We start from the raw sequence: 16,725 nt of genomic DNA, 5'->3' as shown, positions 1-16,725 counted from the left end.
TCACACAGCTGGTTAAGTTTCGAAAGTAGGAAGTGCTACAGTTTGAACCCATCTCAGTCTGAGCTTTTCTCCACTAAAGCCGTGCTGGCAGCTGGAGAGAATAGGCCTTTGTTTATGGAGAGGTTAGACATGGGTTGGGTCTGTCTGCAGGTAACAGGGTGGCACGCCTGCCTTGCGCCTACCTTGCCGTTCCATCACTGTATTCACAGGTGGCATGGATGTGACAGAACTGCACGTAGGGCCCACAGGCTGAGGTCTGCTTGTGGCAGAATCTCCCCGCAGAGCCGTTCCTGCAGCTCCCAGGAAGGCAGGCGCCGTCGCTGTCAATCCTGTTATCACACGTTCCGAAAATGCACGGACATGCTGAGGGAGAAGGAAAAGGGCCATTCAGGGCGTGGGGACAAGCTTAGCAGTGGGCACATGGGCCACAGAGGAAGTCCCCCATCTTCAACCCCCATCTCCTCACTCCTGTCAGGACAGACCTGGTGGCTGAGCCTGGGAAGACTCTGGGAGCATCTTTGTCCCTGTGCCAGGACAGCTTTCAGAGAGAAGAGCTTGACCTCGGTACTGCTGTGTATGTCTGCGTGTGCGGTGCAGTGGGAGGGAGAGTGTGATGAATGAAAGAGGCCAAGGAACTCAATTTTCACCTACTTCTTGTTGGAGAATTTAGTCTGACATTTTCTGCCTTCTCTTGAAGATGTTCTGGAGTAAACAAAAGTGATTTCTCCTGCCAGCACAGCCTCTGATGTGCAGCTTATGTATTGTTCTCCACTCTATCATAGCAGACCAGTGCCACTCATGGCCAGTATTTGCACACTGACCTTGTTCTAGGCACTGAACCAGTCTTCAACCTGTACCCTCTCAATTATGGTGTTTCCCTGGTGGCTTAGGCAGTAAAAGAATCTGCCTGCAATGCAGGAGACCTGGGTTTGATCCCTGGGTCAGGAAGATCTCCTGGAGAAGGAAATGGCAACCTACTCCAGTATTCTTGCCTGGGAAATCCCATGGACAGAGAAGCCTGGCAGGCTACAGTTCATGAGGTCACAAAGACATGACTTAGCAACCAAACCACTCTCATTCATAGTCACCAGCTTCAAGAGGTAGGTACTTTTACCATTCTCATGTTCAAAATGAGGAAACAGCCCAAAGAGGTGATTGTCTAATTTGCCTAACTTGCTGGTACTTTCCCATACAGGGACTTGAACTCAGACCTTCAACTTCCATTTCAGTTAGTGACCATGAGTCACTAACAGTAGATCAGTAAATCGACTGGCATTTCCGCCTGCCTGTTATCATCTTAGCTGCTGATTTTGCTTTTGATTACAAATATTTAAAAATTGCTGCAAAAGCAGCAATTATCAGAGTCAGGCTCACACTCTAGAGATTCTCAAAGGCAGGTGGCAAGGATTTGGGGGTTTGAATATGATCAGAAATGAAGGAATCTGTGGTTTTGCCCCAGAAGGGACTGCGGGGAGAGGAATTAGTGTAGGGGCTTGGAGCCAGCATCCAGGAAAAAGAAACATAGTGAGTGGGGGCTGGAAGAGATTTAAAACAAAAAAGACTTTCCATAAACTTTTATGAAAGTCAGGGCTTAGTTAGCAAGGAACAAGACCCCAGAAAGAAGAGGAAGCTCCCCAGTGTGAGGTGGTGGGCAGTCACAAACCTGGACGAGAGGCTTTGGAGCAGGAAGCCTACCAGTCCTTTCCCAGCCTTAGCATCCTGCCTGCTAGCCTCATAAAAATGCCTCTATCAACAGGCTTTGGAATAAGCCCCTATTTTCTTTCCCCTCAGAAACCTTATTTGGCAAAAAGAGCATTGGACTAGGATCGGCAGCCCTGACTCTGCTGGGCTCTGGTGTCCCATCCCTCTTGAGAGGTAGCTGTGAAAATCAGATACAGTAAGGGAGGAGAGGGGCTGTGTGTTCTGTAACAGATGAGTGGAGTTAGCAGTGATAGTAGTAAGAACGGCTTCATTCACTGATTACTTGCTAGGTACATGCTCTGGGCTATAGTCCTCAATTATGATCCAACTTAATCAGCCACCTACGAAGTGGGTACAGTATTGTCTCCATTTTATAAATGGGGAAACTGAGCTTTAGTGAGAGACTTTTTCTAAGGTCTCAGATTTTTTTTTTTTACTGTGCCACATGGCTGGTGGGAACTTAATTCTCTGACCAGGGATAGAACCTATGCCCTCAGCAGTGAAAGCACGGAGTCCTAAGCACTGGACTACCAGGGAATTCCCTTTAAGGTCATAAAGCCAGTAAGTTTCAGAATGGAGCTTTAACTTCATGTTGGTCTGATTCCACAGCAAGCTCTGAACTATTCATTTTTTTTCCCCATCAAGTTCTGATCTCAGCTTGGTGGTGGTGGTGGTGTAGTCACTAAGTTGTGTCCGACTCTTCTGAACCATGGACTATAGCCTGCCAGGCTTCTCTGTCCATGGGGTTTTCCAGGCAAGGTTACTGGAGTGGGTTGCCATTTCCTTCTCCAGGGAATCTTCCTGACTCAGGGATCAAACCCAGGTCTCCTGCATTGCTGGCAGATTCTTTACCGACTGAGCCACCAAGGAAGCCATTTTTTTCTCCCCAGCGAGTTCTAATCTTAGCTTAGATACACAGAGATGTATATTTTTATTTATATACTTATATATTCACATTGTATTATTTTTAAGAACAATGTATTTTCTAAGATTATATAGCTGTATATTTTTCAATACCTAGTACTGTAGAACTTTCTACATGTTCTCTGAGTTTCCTGACATTTATGTCACTGAACTTAGCATAACGGCAACAGTGCCAACAATAATAGATAAGAATAACAATAATAGATAAGAATAACAATAATAGATAAGAATAACAATAACAGATAATAATATTGGTAGTGCATACTAGGTGCCAGGCATTGTTCTCGGGCAAGTGTTTTCCATTTATAACTTGTACTAGCCTTATGAGGTAGTTACCGATATGACTCTCATTTTATAGATGAGGAAACGGAGGCCTAACTAACCCAAGGCCACACATTTAGCAAAGGGAGGAGCTGACGGAAGACGACTGCTTGAAAGGTGGGGAGGCTGTGTGCTGCTAAGAAGTCCATGATCAGTTCAGGTACATGGGAAACCCTACATGACTGGTTTTTAAAGGTGCTCTTGGGTCAGTGGTGCTGACATCCCAGGGCACTTGTTAAGAGATGCAAATCCCCAGGGTACCACTCAGGCCTTCTATCTCAGAGCTCTGTGAGGGGGCTCAGCAATCTGGCACATGCTAGCATTTGGGACCCAAGGGCTTAAGAACTGCCCTGTGGTAGGGGCACCCACCAAGCCAAGGGGCACCCAACACCAGGATTGCGCCGCAGAGCCGTGGGGACCCTGGCTAAGGAGCAGAAGGCAGCTCTGGAAACGACACTTACTTTTGTCACACCGAGGTCCGTATTTACTGGGGTCTGAACAGAACTGGCACCGGGAGCCTCGGAAGCCATCCTGGCAAACACACGTCCCGTTGCCATCAAGGCCGTCGGTGCACTGGGAACAAAGACAGGGCCCCTGGCCATCAGGACAACACACCTCCCACCCCCTGCCCCTGGCCAGGAGTCCCGGATGCTTGTTTCCTGACCTGCTTCTTTGACTCAGATTCAGGTCTGCTTGAAATGACTCTCTGGGAACCCTTGTGGAAAGTGGAGCCGTGGGTATTAGGTACAGAGCTAAGACAGTGACATATAGGAATCCCAAGCCAGGATTCAGAACTTTACAGGAAGTCATTTGAGGGGGGCCAGTCACAACTGGAACCTCTACACAATGCTTAAGGGTCAGACTGATAAACCTCCAACCTTCAGAATGAAGGCCAGCCTTTCTCTGCAGATTCTCATGTGCTCAGCTATGTGACTCCAAATGGCAGTGTTTGTCCCTCCAGTGTGTGCATTTTGCCCCCTAGCTCTCCAGCAATTTCAAGGTTAGATCTGTATGCATCACAATAGGGTTTGTGGCCCCAAACAGATCTCCCAGCTACAGAGGTTAATTCGTAGCAGCTTCGCCCTATTACCCTCGCCTGTGTGGTGTCCCCCTTGGTGGTCAGGCAGTTTTTCCTTCCCCTTGAAAGAGGCATATTTTTGACATGGATTTCTTATATGTGCAGATACATAATTTCCCCAAACGAACCACAGCCTCTTTACCTTTGTTTGTTCAGCCCTGGCCTCCATGCTAGATGAGTCAAGTTCTGGCTCTTACACTTCATTAAGCCAGGTTTTGTAGATGGGCTAAAAAAGCATTCACTGAGCAGTTTTTCTTTTTTTTTTTTTTAAAGAATAACAAAATTTTGATCCTAAAAAATCTTGGAACATCAATACAGGCCAACAATTTTATCTCCCACAGGAGGAAAGTGGGGTCCATAAAGCCTTGCTGAGTTGTTCAAGGTCATGCCCTCAGCAGAAGGAAAGCGGGCCAGAAGGGACCTTGCCGGACACCGTGCCCCCTGCCACTGCCCCAGGAAAGATTCCTTCTCCTGCAGACATCTTCTGTTCTTTTAGCAACTCATCTGTTTCTTTTGTTCCCTGGGAACCGTGACTGGCATTGAATCATTTCTTGGTTTAATGGTTTTAAGAATTCTTTTTTTTGACTTAACACAGGTCAGAAACATTACTTTGCTGGCAAAGGTCTGTCTAGTCAAAGCTATGGTGTTTCCAGTAGTCATGTATGAATGTGAGAGTTGGACCATAAAGAAAGCTGAATGCCAAAGAATTGATGTTTTTGGACTGTGGTTTTGGAGAAGACTCTTGAGAGTCCCTTGGACTGCAAGGTGGTGAAACCCGTTAATCCTAAAGGAAATCAACCCTGAATATTCACTGGAAGGATTGATAGTGAAGCTGAAGCTCCAATACTTTGGCCACCTGATGCAAAGAGCCGACTCATTAGAAAAGACCCTGATGCTGGCAAAGATTGAGGGCAGGAGCAGAAGGGGACGACAGAGGATGTGATGGTTGGTTGGCATCACAGACTCAATGGACATGAGTTTGAGCAAACTCTGGGAGATAGCAAAGGACAGGGAAGCCTGGCGTGCTTCAGTCCATGGCGTTGAAAAGAGTCCGATGAACAACTGAACAACAACAACACAGGTCAACCTCAGCCTTTGTGAAAAAGTAAGCCTCAGCCCTCATCACCTGCCCGTTCCCGGAGCACGGATTCGAGAAGCCTCCTGGGCACTGGTTGCAGTCTGGCCCGTAGAAGCCTTTGCAGCATTTTGGAATCTGAAAAACAAAATGCATGTTGCCTTTTTGAATCCAAAGCAGAGTGCCAGTTCCTCAAAGGAAATTCATTTTATTCATTTTCATTTCAATTACAATCACAAACACTATCGGCCTCCTCCCCTCCCCAGGAGAATGCCTTTTTCTCGGGTGGATGACAGCGTGGCTTGTGCTCAGCCATCAGTTCACCGTGAACCTCCTGAGGGCTGCCCCTGGCTGCCTGCCCGGCTCTGGCACTGTACGAGCAAGAGAGACACGGGCTTGTGCTCATGGAGCCTGTGTTCCAGCTAGTCAGGGAAGACACAAATAATAAATTAAAAAAAAGATTTGAGAGAGTGGTATGTGCTGGGAAAATGAAGTGCTGTTATCAAGTGGTGGCTGGGGACAGAGGTGTGGGGACACTGGGGGGCCACTGTGGATTGGGCGGTGACAGAGGAAGCGATGGTGGAATGGAGACTTGAGAGATGAGTCAGCCCCGAGAAAACCTGGAAAAGCATTCTGAGGGAGGAACTAGCAAAGGCACACATGCTGAGGTGGGAATGAGGTGGGAGCCACGCCAGGGGCTCTGCTGAGTGTGCACCAGGCAGGGGAGTGTCAGGGGTGTGGGCTCTGTATTAAGAGCCATAGGAACCATGGGATGGATGCAAAGATGCAGGGAACTCTGTTCAAAGCTTCCTTTGGAGGAAAATGTGGTCAAGCTCCCACTGGCAACCTCTGATTCACAGACCCTGGGGCCTAAGAACTGCCCAGCCTGCTGGCTTCTGTATGGGCCTTGGTGGCCTGGATGAGGTCCTCGGCCACACACACACGCCTCACCTTCACGGTGGCATTACAGTATCTGGCACATCCATTCTTCGGGCTCCTGATTCGGCCGGTGTAGATACACTTGTGAACAAAGAGTGTCTGGAAGAAAGTCAAGAAGAAAAAGCATTGCAGTCTGCATTTTGAGGTCATCTGGACATCACTTGGCTTCTCTATAGACTAGATGATGTATTTCCTCCAGTTTACCATCGATGCCAGCATAGAGCACTAAAGTACACAGCTCACACGGGTCCAGGCAGAACTCAGTCACCTGTTAGGCCTCTGTTTCCTTATTGGGAGAATACAGGCCAGGGTTTGCATGGTGACCTGGGGCATAGGTACCTTTTGTCCCCTCTTGTGTCCTGGCAGACATTGCTGATCGATCTGGGAACATATTCCTGTGCATCGTGGGTGTGGTTTAGCCCTCCTTCCAATTAATAACCAGCTCTAACCTCCTCCTGGACAAAGGAGCCTGAAGGGCTACCGTCCACAGGGTTGCAAAGAGTCAGACATGACTGAAGCAGCTTAGCGCACACACACAAAACCACCTATTCAGAAATTCTGGAGCTATTAGAGATTTCCATCCTAGTTTGTACAAAGATCTACCAAACAAAACAGTGCAGTCTGTGGATTATATGGATCAATGGCAGATTTCCTACCATTCTCTAACCTCTGATACCCACTCAGAATGACTGAGAACTACCATTTATTGAGAACCTTCTAGGGCCAGACACACTGCCCATAGGAGATCATCATTATTTAACTGTGTGGCTATTTCTCATCCCTTTTCTTAATAGATGAGGCAACTGAGGCCTGGACTGGTTAAATCTTCTTTCTAGGAAACACTACTGGTAAGTGGTAAGTCGAGAGAATGGGTCTTACCACCTACTAACTTTAGGATCTCAGAGGCAAGTCATACTGCCTCCTGGGCCTCAAGCTGCCTAATCTGTGAAATGGGACAAAAGTGCTGATCTCAACTTTAATCCTGAGCATTTAATCTGTGGCTCAAATTTTATGTTAGATAAAAACTAGTATCGAGGTACTCCTCATCTTAGTCTCTTACACAGGAAGAGAGCAATGAAAACTTCCACAGTCAGTAAAATCCTAAAATCTTAGATGTCTGGAGGAATTCTGAGGTCACTGAGGAAGAAGTACTCAACTCTCTTCTTTGGCTGTCAGGATACTTAGCCAAATACAGACCACAGGAGCCTGGGAGGGGCAGTTTGGGGCTCTCTGGGCTCTGACCCATGCATCTCATTTCTTCCTTTCCTCTGCTGCTTCTCTTTCCTTGGGCAGAGGCAATGTAGACTCATGGTCTGTGCCCACCAGCTGTGTGACCTTGTGCGAGGGCTGTTAAGTCTCCTCGCCTTAGTTCTCAGGTTATACACTGGTATGATAAGGTGCCTCTCTTGCAGGCTTGCTGCACAGAGCATTTAGAACAGTGTCTGGCACACAGCAATCATGGGATGCCAGTCACCACAGTCTCCTCTTCCCCCCTCCCTCTCCACAACCACTGGTTGACAGCATCCTGCAGGACGCAGGGGCGCCGGCTTCACGGAGCAAATATCTGAACACTTATGCCTATTTTAGTGTGTGTGTGTTTGTTTCTTTATGAAGTGCTCCACAGTAGGATTGTGTAAACTCATCACTCTCTTTAGCCATCTATTCTAGTGTGGGATGAACTCTCTAGTTGGGAAGGTCTTTCTTAGGACAAACTTAGAGGCAGGAATTTCTGTCATCAATTTTATCTTCAAATTTGTTGCTTTAACAACCAGTAGAGTACTTACCTGGCCTATGAATTATGGATCGTTGTACCATGGTCTGTTTTCCTTTTTAGATTAGAACTTCTCAGGACAAAAACGAAACAATATCTTATTCATCATTATGCCCCCTGGTGTAGCTATAGTTGTTGTTTTAGTTGCTAGGTTGTGTCTTTAGGACCCCGTGGGCTGTAGTTCACCAGTCTCCCCATCCATGGGATTTCCCAAGCAAGAATACTGGACTGGGTTGCCATTTCCTTCTCCAGGAGATCCTCCTGACAGGAATCAAACTTGGGACTCCTGCATTGCACGCAGATTCTTTACCACTTAGCTGCCAGGTAAGCCCTTATGCTCCTTAACCCACTCTATATTCCTCAGTAGACATGGTGTGGAATTCAATGAAGCATCACAAGGTTTTGATGGTTCTAGTGTCATTTTCTTGATATTTCATTTATTTCTCTCCAGAAAGATGCCTGGGAAGAGCAGACACCAATGAAGTGTAGCAGAACATGCCCCCTCCAAATGTGCCATATGGATTATTTTGAGCTAAAGGCACTTGAAAATAGCAGATACAAAAAACTTGTACACAAGTTTAAGACATATAACATAGTGATAATGACTTGATATAGGTATATATTGTGAAATATATTTCACATTTTAGTTACTTTTCCACAGTTGCCTATCTTTGTTCAACCTACTCTATAAACACTTGGGTTTTGCTATTTCTCTGGGTCTTCATTCTCCTATGGAAGCTCCTGTGTTCAGTTGCTAAGTCATGTCCAACTCTTTGCGACTCCATGGACTGTAGCCCACCAGGCTCAGACTCTGTCCATGGGATTTCCTAGGCAAGAATACTGGAGTGGGTTGTCATTTCCTTCTCCAATGGAAACTCCTATGTACATGCAAAATGCTGGGCTAGATGGAGCACAAGCTGGAATCAAGATTGCCAGGAGAAATATCAATAACCTCAGATACACAGATGACACTACCCTTACGGCAGAAAGCGAAGAACTAAAGAGCCTCTTAATGAAACTGAAAGAGAAGAGTGAAAAAGTTGGCTTAAAACTCAACATTCAGAAAACGAAGACATGGCACCTGGTCCTATCACTTCATGGCAAATAGACAGGGAAACAGTGGAAACAGTGACAGATTTTATTTTTTGGGCTCCAAAATCACTGTAGATGGTGACTGCAGCCATGATATTAAAAGACATTTGCTCCTTGGAAGAAAAGTTATGACCAACATAGACAGCATATTAAAAAGCAGAGACATTACTTTGCCGACAAAGGACCATTTAGTCAAAACTATGGTTTTTCCAGTGGTCATGTATGGATGTGAGAGTTGGACTATAAAGAAAGCTGAGTGCCCAGGAATTGATGCTTTTGAACTGTGGTGTTGGAGAAGACTCAAGAGTCCCTTGGACTGCAAGGAGATCCAACCAGTCCATCCTAAAGGAGATTAGTCCGGAATATTCATTGGAAGGACTGATGCTGAAGCTGAAACTCCAATACTTTGGCCACCTAATGTGAAGAACTGACTCATATGAAAAGACCCTGATGCTGGGAAAGATTGAGGGCAGGAGGAGAAGGGGATGACAGAGGATGAGATGGTTGGATGGCACTACGGACTCAATGGACATAAGTTTGAGCAAGCTCCAGGAGTTGGTGTTGGACAGGGAGGCCTGGCGTGCTGCAGTCCATGGGTCACAAAGAATTGGACACAACTGAGTCACTCAACTGATGTATGTGTAAAAAAAAAAATTGTGCTTTTCTCCTGTTAATTTATCTTATGTCAACTTAATTTGCAGGCCCAGCCAGGGTCTTGCAGACCTCAAGAGGGTGGAGGTAAAGTTTTGTCTCTCTTAAACAAACAATGGATTTTATTTAAGAGGAAGATTAGAGAGGGAATGTTTACTGAGTGGCTATTTGATCCAGGCATTGCACTTGGGTTTTTATCTATGCTAATCCTGCTTCTGCTGTGGATGTTGCTATTATTACTACTCACAGATAAGAAAATTAGAGTAAAAATGTGAAGCAACTTACCTTGGATAAGTGAGCAAGAACTCAAACACAGATCTGTGAGCTATCTTTCTACCGTCCCCCCAGACAGAGCAGGCTAAGAGCCAATCCTAGTTGGAATGATTATCTTTTAAGAGGGGGAAGGTGGGAAGGATGAGAAATCACACCCGTGGGGTTGCTGGGGTGATGTGTGCTTCTCTGAAGCTGTCACACTCACTGTGGGCTCGGAGTCGGCTGGACATTTGCTCCGGTAAACCAGGGAACAGCTCACACATGTGCCCTGGAAGGAAGGACAGGGATCAGTGCAGGGGTCCCTATAAGAAGCAGCAGCGGGCCACTGCATCTGGCCTTATGTCTCCTTATGCCCCTTAGAAAGGTGGTCCCACTAGCATCCCACTCTTGGCCCCTCTCCTTGCCCCTACTGCCTCCTCCCTAGAGAGAACGAGTGATGTCAACTCCAGAGAGGTTTGGGAGAAGTAACTAGGTCTGCTCAGAGGAGCCCCTTCCTCATCCTCTTTCAGATTCAGACTGTCTGCAGGCCTCAGGCTTCTGGTCAACCCTCAGCCATGTAGGGAGGCCCCTGTCCCTGAGGGGACACTGCAGTTGCCCACCTGTTCCAAGGACAAAGCATTAGCATTGACTACACACTCAAGTCCCTCTGACTTTCGCTACTGGGTTCTTTGCTTCAGCAGGTCAACCTTGGGCTTCCTCACCAGTTTCCAGTTGGTCTGGGTGAGGGGCCAGCAGGATATCGGTGGGTAGGAAGAAGACAGGGTCAAGGTATCTCTTTCTTGCTCCCTCTCTGCTCGAGTGCCATCCCTCCAGCTCCTGGTGGACACCTCTTCTTCCCTTTGCCCTGCTCCCAGTGGCCGCAGGTGATTCCCCCTCCTACCCACCCTTGATTCTCTGTTGTATTGGTTTCCTGCCACTGCTTCTCCTTGGATGGCCCAGCATCACTTGCTTGTTTCCTCAGCCCTGCCCACCCCTCTGTCACAGATTCTTAATTAAAGTCTCTTCATTTGAACCACTGGGATAAATTCTGTATCTGGCAGGGATCTTAACTGGTATAGAGTTATTAATTAAACCTCTAAATCTAAGTATACATGCCCAAAGGCAGCTATGGGTTCTGAAAACAGATTTCTAGAAGGGACTAGCTATGCCTACTGTTTACTAGCCCTCAATACCTTCTAGAGAATTCACTGCTACTTTTAATAGATCTAATCAGAACAACCCTAAACCAGAGCACATTGGTTTGATTTAAATCCAGATAAAACAGTAAAAGAAGACTTCATTCTAAGGCAGCTATGGGGAAGCTCTTCTTATTTAACTAAAATTCTTTGGGTTGTGGCTCAAGCCCACATCTTGATTCTGTTTTGGGGGGAAATGGAGAATAAGCTCTTGAACAATTTGCAGGAAAGACTTGATGGGAGTCAACAGTTAGACTTGTTTAGAGCTCTCCCACCCTGAGCAGCTGTTGTTCAAGTTCAGGGAAGGAAGTCTGTGGAAGACAAGGGCAGCTGTGACTCCCCGCCTTGTTGTGGGGTGGCTCTGGTCCAGGTTGTTCAAAAGCTTGTTGAAATTTAGTTGTTCTGATTAAAACCAGCTGAGCCAAAAAGTTGCAATGGAAATAGGAAACCCTGATTTTGGACTTCGGGCTTCCAGAACTGTTTAGAGAATAAATTTTTGTTACTTTGAGTCACTTGTTTTGTGGTAACTTGTTGTGGCAGCTTTAGAAAATGAATATACCAGGGTAGCAACGGTTAGTGTGGAAATTCCCCCAGGAATTTTGGTTTGTGTTCAATGAAATAGGACCTCAGGTCCCGCTGCCTCTTCATGAAGACAGAAAATCCTTTAGAACAAGGCTCCCGTGTGAGACTCTCCCTGTCAGTTCCCTCAGAATCAGGAGGACGGAATGGTCTGCTCTGTGAGGGCTCTTTAGGGTTCCCTTATTGAGTTCCCTAGTTTCCTTACCAGTCTCATCTCCCTGTTTGTTTCATCACATCGATGGGGCAGGATTGGGATGATGGAGGGAGGTATGAGGACTCCAGTCAGCGTGTAAATCCGGCCGTTTTTGGCAGCGACCTCCATTTCTTCCAGTGCCACACCATTTGCCAGAATTTGTCCCTGGAGAGAAACAACACCAACTTTCATCTTTCTGCCTGAGGAGCGCTGGTGGCCCCCAGGCAGATCTGAATGGTGGCAGCTTCCTGAAAGAGCCTTCAACTTCACTTAACTTTCTGCTGAGGGGAGGATTGTGGTTAGAAGGGCTTGGCTGACAGGGAGAGATGAATCTGTTGAATGAATTCTCAACTGATTCTAAGCAAGGATGTCCTTGCAGAAATGGTCCTTGCCGGCACTGGACTGGGGAGGAGGTATAACTATTTGAGTTCTGTGATATATTTGCTATGAGACCTTGGGCAAACTGTTTTACCCCCATGGTGAAATGGAGATCCATTTGTTCAGATACATTGGAGCGACTCTACTTTGGGGTCTCAGGAGATATCAGTGAACAAACTCAGACAAGTTCCTGCTTATGTTGTAGGCGAGGGAGCAGAAAATGAACAAATTGGCAAAGAATTCTGATCTCTACTTTCCTTCCAAATCTCGCTGGGTGATTCTAATGGCAACACCATCCTTCTGGTGGCTCCAGTCAGAAGCTCAGGAAACATCTCTGGCTTCCTCTTTCCTCATCCCCTATTGGATCCCTCAGCAAATTCTGCTGGTCTCCTTCAAAACACCTTCGGAATTCAACCACTCCTTACTAGGTCTCAGCTACCACTCTGCTCTCAGTTACCATTATTCCTTCTATTTAACTAAAAAACTCTGACACAAATTCTACAGGTTATTTTCTACTTACAGTTATCAGAAAATAATGACTCCGCTCCCCAGGTTGTGTAATACATCCTTAAGCCTGTCTTTTGCCCAGTAATGTGTACTGGGCAAAAGATGTACTAAATTTGCCCCTTTCCCTGTCTCCCCGCTCGTCACTGCCCCTCTTCTCTGAGTTATTACATTCCCTCCTAAATAGTCTCCCTGGATGTATGTCCGATCACATCATTCCACAGCTCAAAATCCTCTAATGGCTTTTTATCTCTTTTAAACTAAGAGCCTTCATCCTTGCCCTGAGTTTTTAGGCCACGTGTGACCTGACCGCACCTCTCCTTCTCCCTCTTACCGCCTGGACCTCCTCCGACCTCACTCCTCCTGTCCCTCTGTTCTGGCCCCGAGGACCTTGCTGTTCCTCGATCAGGCCGGCACGCTCCTTGCTTTGCACTTTTGCACTCTCTGTTTCCTCTCTCTGGAATACTCTTCCCCCAGGTACTCACAGTGCCTATTCCTTCATTTCCATCAGGTCTTTGCTCACATGTTTTCTTGTCCATGAGGATTTCTTAGACACTGTATCTAAAATGTCAGCCCCATTCCCACTTTCTATTTCCCATCTTTGCTTTGCTGTTTTTTTTTTTTACCTTAACACTTACTACTCTGATATAGGATATATTTAATTTGCTTATGATCTATCATCTTATTTACTAGAATGAAAGTCCCATGCAACCAGGGACTTTTATCTGTTTGTTCCAAACTTGAGGGCATAGAATGATGCCTGGCACATTCTTGGCACCCAACAGAAACTTGTTGAAAGGTTGAAGGGGCATCACCATCACCATCCATAGTGAACCAACAGGAGACATAATCTCTCTGCTGCCAGATTTCTGCTAATATTACAGCCCTGAGAAGTTAGCTGAAAACACTGCCTTCTTTGAGGTTCTTACATAAGTCATGTTCCCTCCCGTCTCAGGACCTTTGCACCTGCTTTGCCTTCTGCCTGGAACTTGCTCCTACTCATCCTTTGAAGCATCATCTCCTGACTGAGGACTTCTAAAGCCCCAGATCTGCTGTCTACTCCTGTTGCTGCTTCTGCTGCTCCAGAGCCCTCTTAACTTCCTCATGGGAGCCCTGTTATAATTGTAACTAAATAACTAACTGGTCACTAATTAGTTGCTTAAGGGTTGTTTTCCTTGCTGGAATGTAGGCCTGTCTTTTCCACATCTTTATCCTTGGCTTCTAGTTTAGATTCACACACTTGGAGCTGCTCAGCAGATATTTGCGGAAAGCCATAATGAATGAATGAAGCAATCACAAAGAGCCGAAGCCTGTGAATTAGTGTTGAGGTAGGATAACCCGATGGACAGCCATAAGCAGAGGAAAAAACACATGTGAGCAATGACACCAGAGACAGAGTTTTCACTTACATTGTTGGTTGTGTTAAATCTTATGATCTGGTTGGCCATGCTCCTGATGTGAGGGGTCGAAATGAGTGTGGCCACTTCCAGCTGCAAGAACAAGAGAACAATAGAGATACTGAGAGCAGTACCCAGAGTCTTCACTGGAAAAAATAACTTGAAAGTTTATGAAATAAGTGATGGGAGCTTTCTGCAATGGGTTTGGAAGAGTTCTTAGATGACAGGTTCATTATTCACATAAGCATGCGCTCAGAGCTAAGATAATAAATAATTGTCCCACATTCTCTAGCACTAAAATATTGAAATTTAAGACCAGATATCTTGAAAACAGGGGGGAAAATAGGGCAGGAAAGGAGGGCCAACCTGAGTAAATGGGACAATGTGGTATCTGATGAGTTCCAGAAGCTTCCGAGATCCCTGCAAAGGAATCAAAATACTTCTTTAAGTAATTGAGGAAAACACAGATTTCCCTCTCTTGTATAAAATTTCTCAAGCGACTCTGGTCACTTGGTTAATAAAAATAAATGACCCATAATCTCTCTTGGGAAATCCAGGGTGAGAAAAACCCATCCCCCAAATAACTAACATTTTTACTTTGTGACAGGCAGGGGCTGTTCCCATAATATTATGTGCACCCCTCATTTAGTCCTCCCAACAGCCTTGTGAGGTGGGGATGCTACTGACTCATTTTATGTGTGATAAGACTGAGTTTTAAAGCCATGTCCAAGGTTGCAAAGCTATTTATAACTTAGACTATAAGCCTGAGAAGTAACTCAAGGTCCCAGTTACTCTGCTCCATCACCTCTCTCAATGTCTAAGGCTACCTTCTAGATTTTCTAAGACAGCCTCAGTTTGTGATTCTGTTTCATTCACTCCATAAATAACTGTGGGCTCATCAGGCCATGTACTGGTTATTTAGGAACATACAGTCCTGTTAGGAATGTGTGACCAGGACTCTTTCTTCTGTGTTCTTATGGTACATGTTCATCTCACCTTCAAGGCCCTTTCCAAGGTTTCTCATGCTTCAGGAAATAGAAAGAGTCTTGGGACTCTAAGCAGGATGAGCAGTCCCTAGAGGGGTGCCCTGGAGACAGTGGACAGAATTAAGGCGCACAGGGACCACTCTCTGGGGGAAGAAGGCAGTGGCAGTCGACTACAGCATGACTGTAATCTCCCAGCTAAGTCAGAGCCAGGGGTTACAAGCTTCGAAGCCCTGAATTCTGCTACTTCAGTGGCACAGCCATAGCTACTGTGTCTTAGAAAGGTAAAGGATCACAAATCGAGATCATAATAACCTCCAAGAGGCTGACCTGCTAGGGACATGTTTCAACAGTGTGAGGTCCCAGGCAGAAAGAAAGCCCTGCTGAACCCAAGTTCCATTCACCCAGATTCTTCTCTGCACTTCCCCTTGGCCCCTATGTCAGGGGAATTACCTGTAAGCAGGGGGACCACATATCCTCATTTGTCTAGAACAACCCTGGTTTACAGTGATCATCCTGGCAGCCCCATTCACTCTCAAAATTGTCCTGGTGTGAACACTTGGAAGGCCACCATATCTATAGGTCAACAGCATTAAGCACAGGGCAGGGTGACTGGTAAGAATGTTGAAATTGACCACCAGCTGGCCAGCCCTGGAAGTGACGGTTTCTGTAACCCTGGTTCTGTTACCATAAGACCTTGAGCAAATCACTTAGCCTCTGCATCTTAACTTTCCCTGACAACTACTTTATGGAACCTAGCAGTGAGGACTTGCAGGCAGAAGCAATGCCAACACAAGCTTGAATGCTCAGTGGCAGAAAGGGTAGGGAAAAGTGGGGACCCTTGAAAATACCAGACCAAAGTAGACTTCAAACTCCCAGAGGGCAGGAACTGGGTCTGTCTGGCTTATTAATCACTGTGTCCCCAGTCAGCACAGCAGGACCTGCATAAACATTTGTGCCAGCAAGTTATTAAAGGGAGGAGGGAAGAGGTCCTGAGAAGGTCACTGAGCTGGGCCTTGGGAATCTGAGTTTAGTCCTGGTTCTTCTTCTGTGTGACCCTGAGCAAGCATCTCACACCTCTAGACTGCAAAATAACAGGGTTGGTTTGGACCCCTTCCAGCCCTCTATTTTATAGGAAAGACTTTATCAGCTGGATTATCCACTTCTAAAGCCTCAAGACTTAATTAGCATCGGACCCATTCTATAGGCAACTGGAGAATGAAAGGGACAAAGAGTTGATCAGCATCACTCCACTACTGTCTGAACCTGCCACTTATCTGGCTGGGGGCCATTATCCAGCCAGAGTTTAGTCCAGATGGCTTAGATCCACAGGATTCGCTTACAGGTAATGCTGTCGGAGAGCTTGTTGGTGCAATGCATTCTTTCCTTTATGTGGACATTCACTTCCTACTTGCTGTTTCAGGCGAAAACAAACAAACCACAAAACTGAGTTGTTTGGTGCCAGAGACAGAAAGGGAGAGTTTTTCTACCAAATAGTGACTACAACCTTGAACTCTGTAAATTCACCTCTTTTTGTCCCATTTTGCTCACAAGGTCTTTGTGAATTGGCAGGGGCTGGTCTCTTGCTCCCTTTGCTTTTATTTCTATCTAGTTCAGTGATGAAGTCATACGCTGGGGCTTGTGATCAGTAGCTATGGTCTCTGCAGGGATCAGATAGTTCAGGACTGAAA

At 46.1% G+C, this 16,725-nt stretch overlaps 1 protein-coding gene and 1 long non-coding RNA gene across 3 annotated transcripts in view; one reads left to right on the top strand and one right to left on the bottom strand.

Annotated features, from left to right (window-relative positions):
- The window catches only part of STAB2 (stabilin 2), a 172,159-nt gene that overhangs the window by 101,103 nt on the left and 54,331 nt on the right, over positions 1-16,725 (bottom strand). For both annotated transcript variants that reach the window (XM_061417114.1, XM_061417115.1), the window contains exons 16-23: positions 14,418-14,471; positions 14,064-14,144; positions 11,785-11,937; positions 10,031-10,093; positions 6,051-6,137; positions 5,151-5,237; positions 3,408-3,519; positions 183-363 (exon numbers count right to left, since the gene is read on the bottom strand). In XM_061417114.1, the coding sequence (XP_061273098.1) occupies positions 183-363; positions 3,408-3,519; positions 5,151-5,237; positions 6,051-6,137; positions 10,031-10,093; positions 11,785-11,937; positions 14,064-14,144; positions 14,418-14,471 (818 nt within the window). The remainder of the gene's footprint in view (positions 1-182; positions 364-3,407; positions 3,520-5,150; positions 5,238-6,050; positions 6,138-10,030; positions 10,094-11,784; positions 11,938-14,063; positions 14,145-14,417; positions 14,472-16,725) is intronic.
- On the top strand, positions 310-13,808 carry LOC133247825 (uncharacterized). Its single transcript, XR_009736516.1, has 3 exons — positions 310-1,100; positions 2,984-3,106; positions 13,610-13,808. It is a non-coding gene; the product is annotated as an uncharacterized LOC133247825 (long non-coding RNA).

Source organism: Bos javanicus, chromosome 5, assembly GCF_032452875.1.
Source record: "Bos javanicus breed banteng chromosome 5, ARS-OSU_banteng_1.0, whole genome shotgun sequence".
Lineage (NCBI taxonomy): Eukaryota > Metazoa > Chordata > Mammalia > Artiodactyla > Bovidae > Bos > Bos javanicus.
Note: the sequence above shows the minus strand (reverse complement) of the source record. Positions and strands in the feature narration are given on the sequence as shown.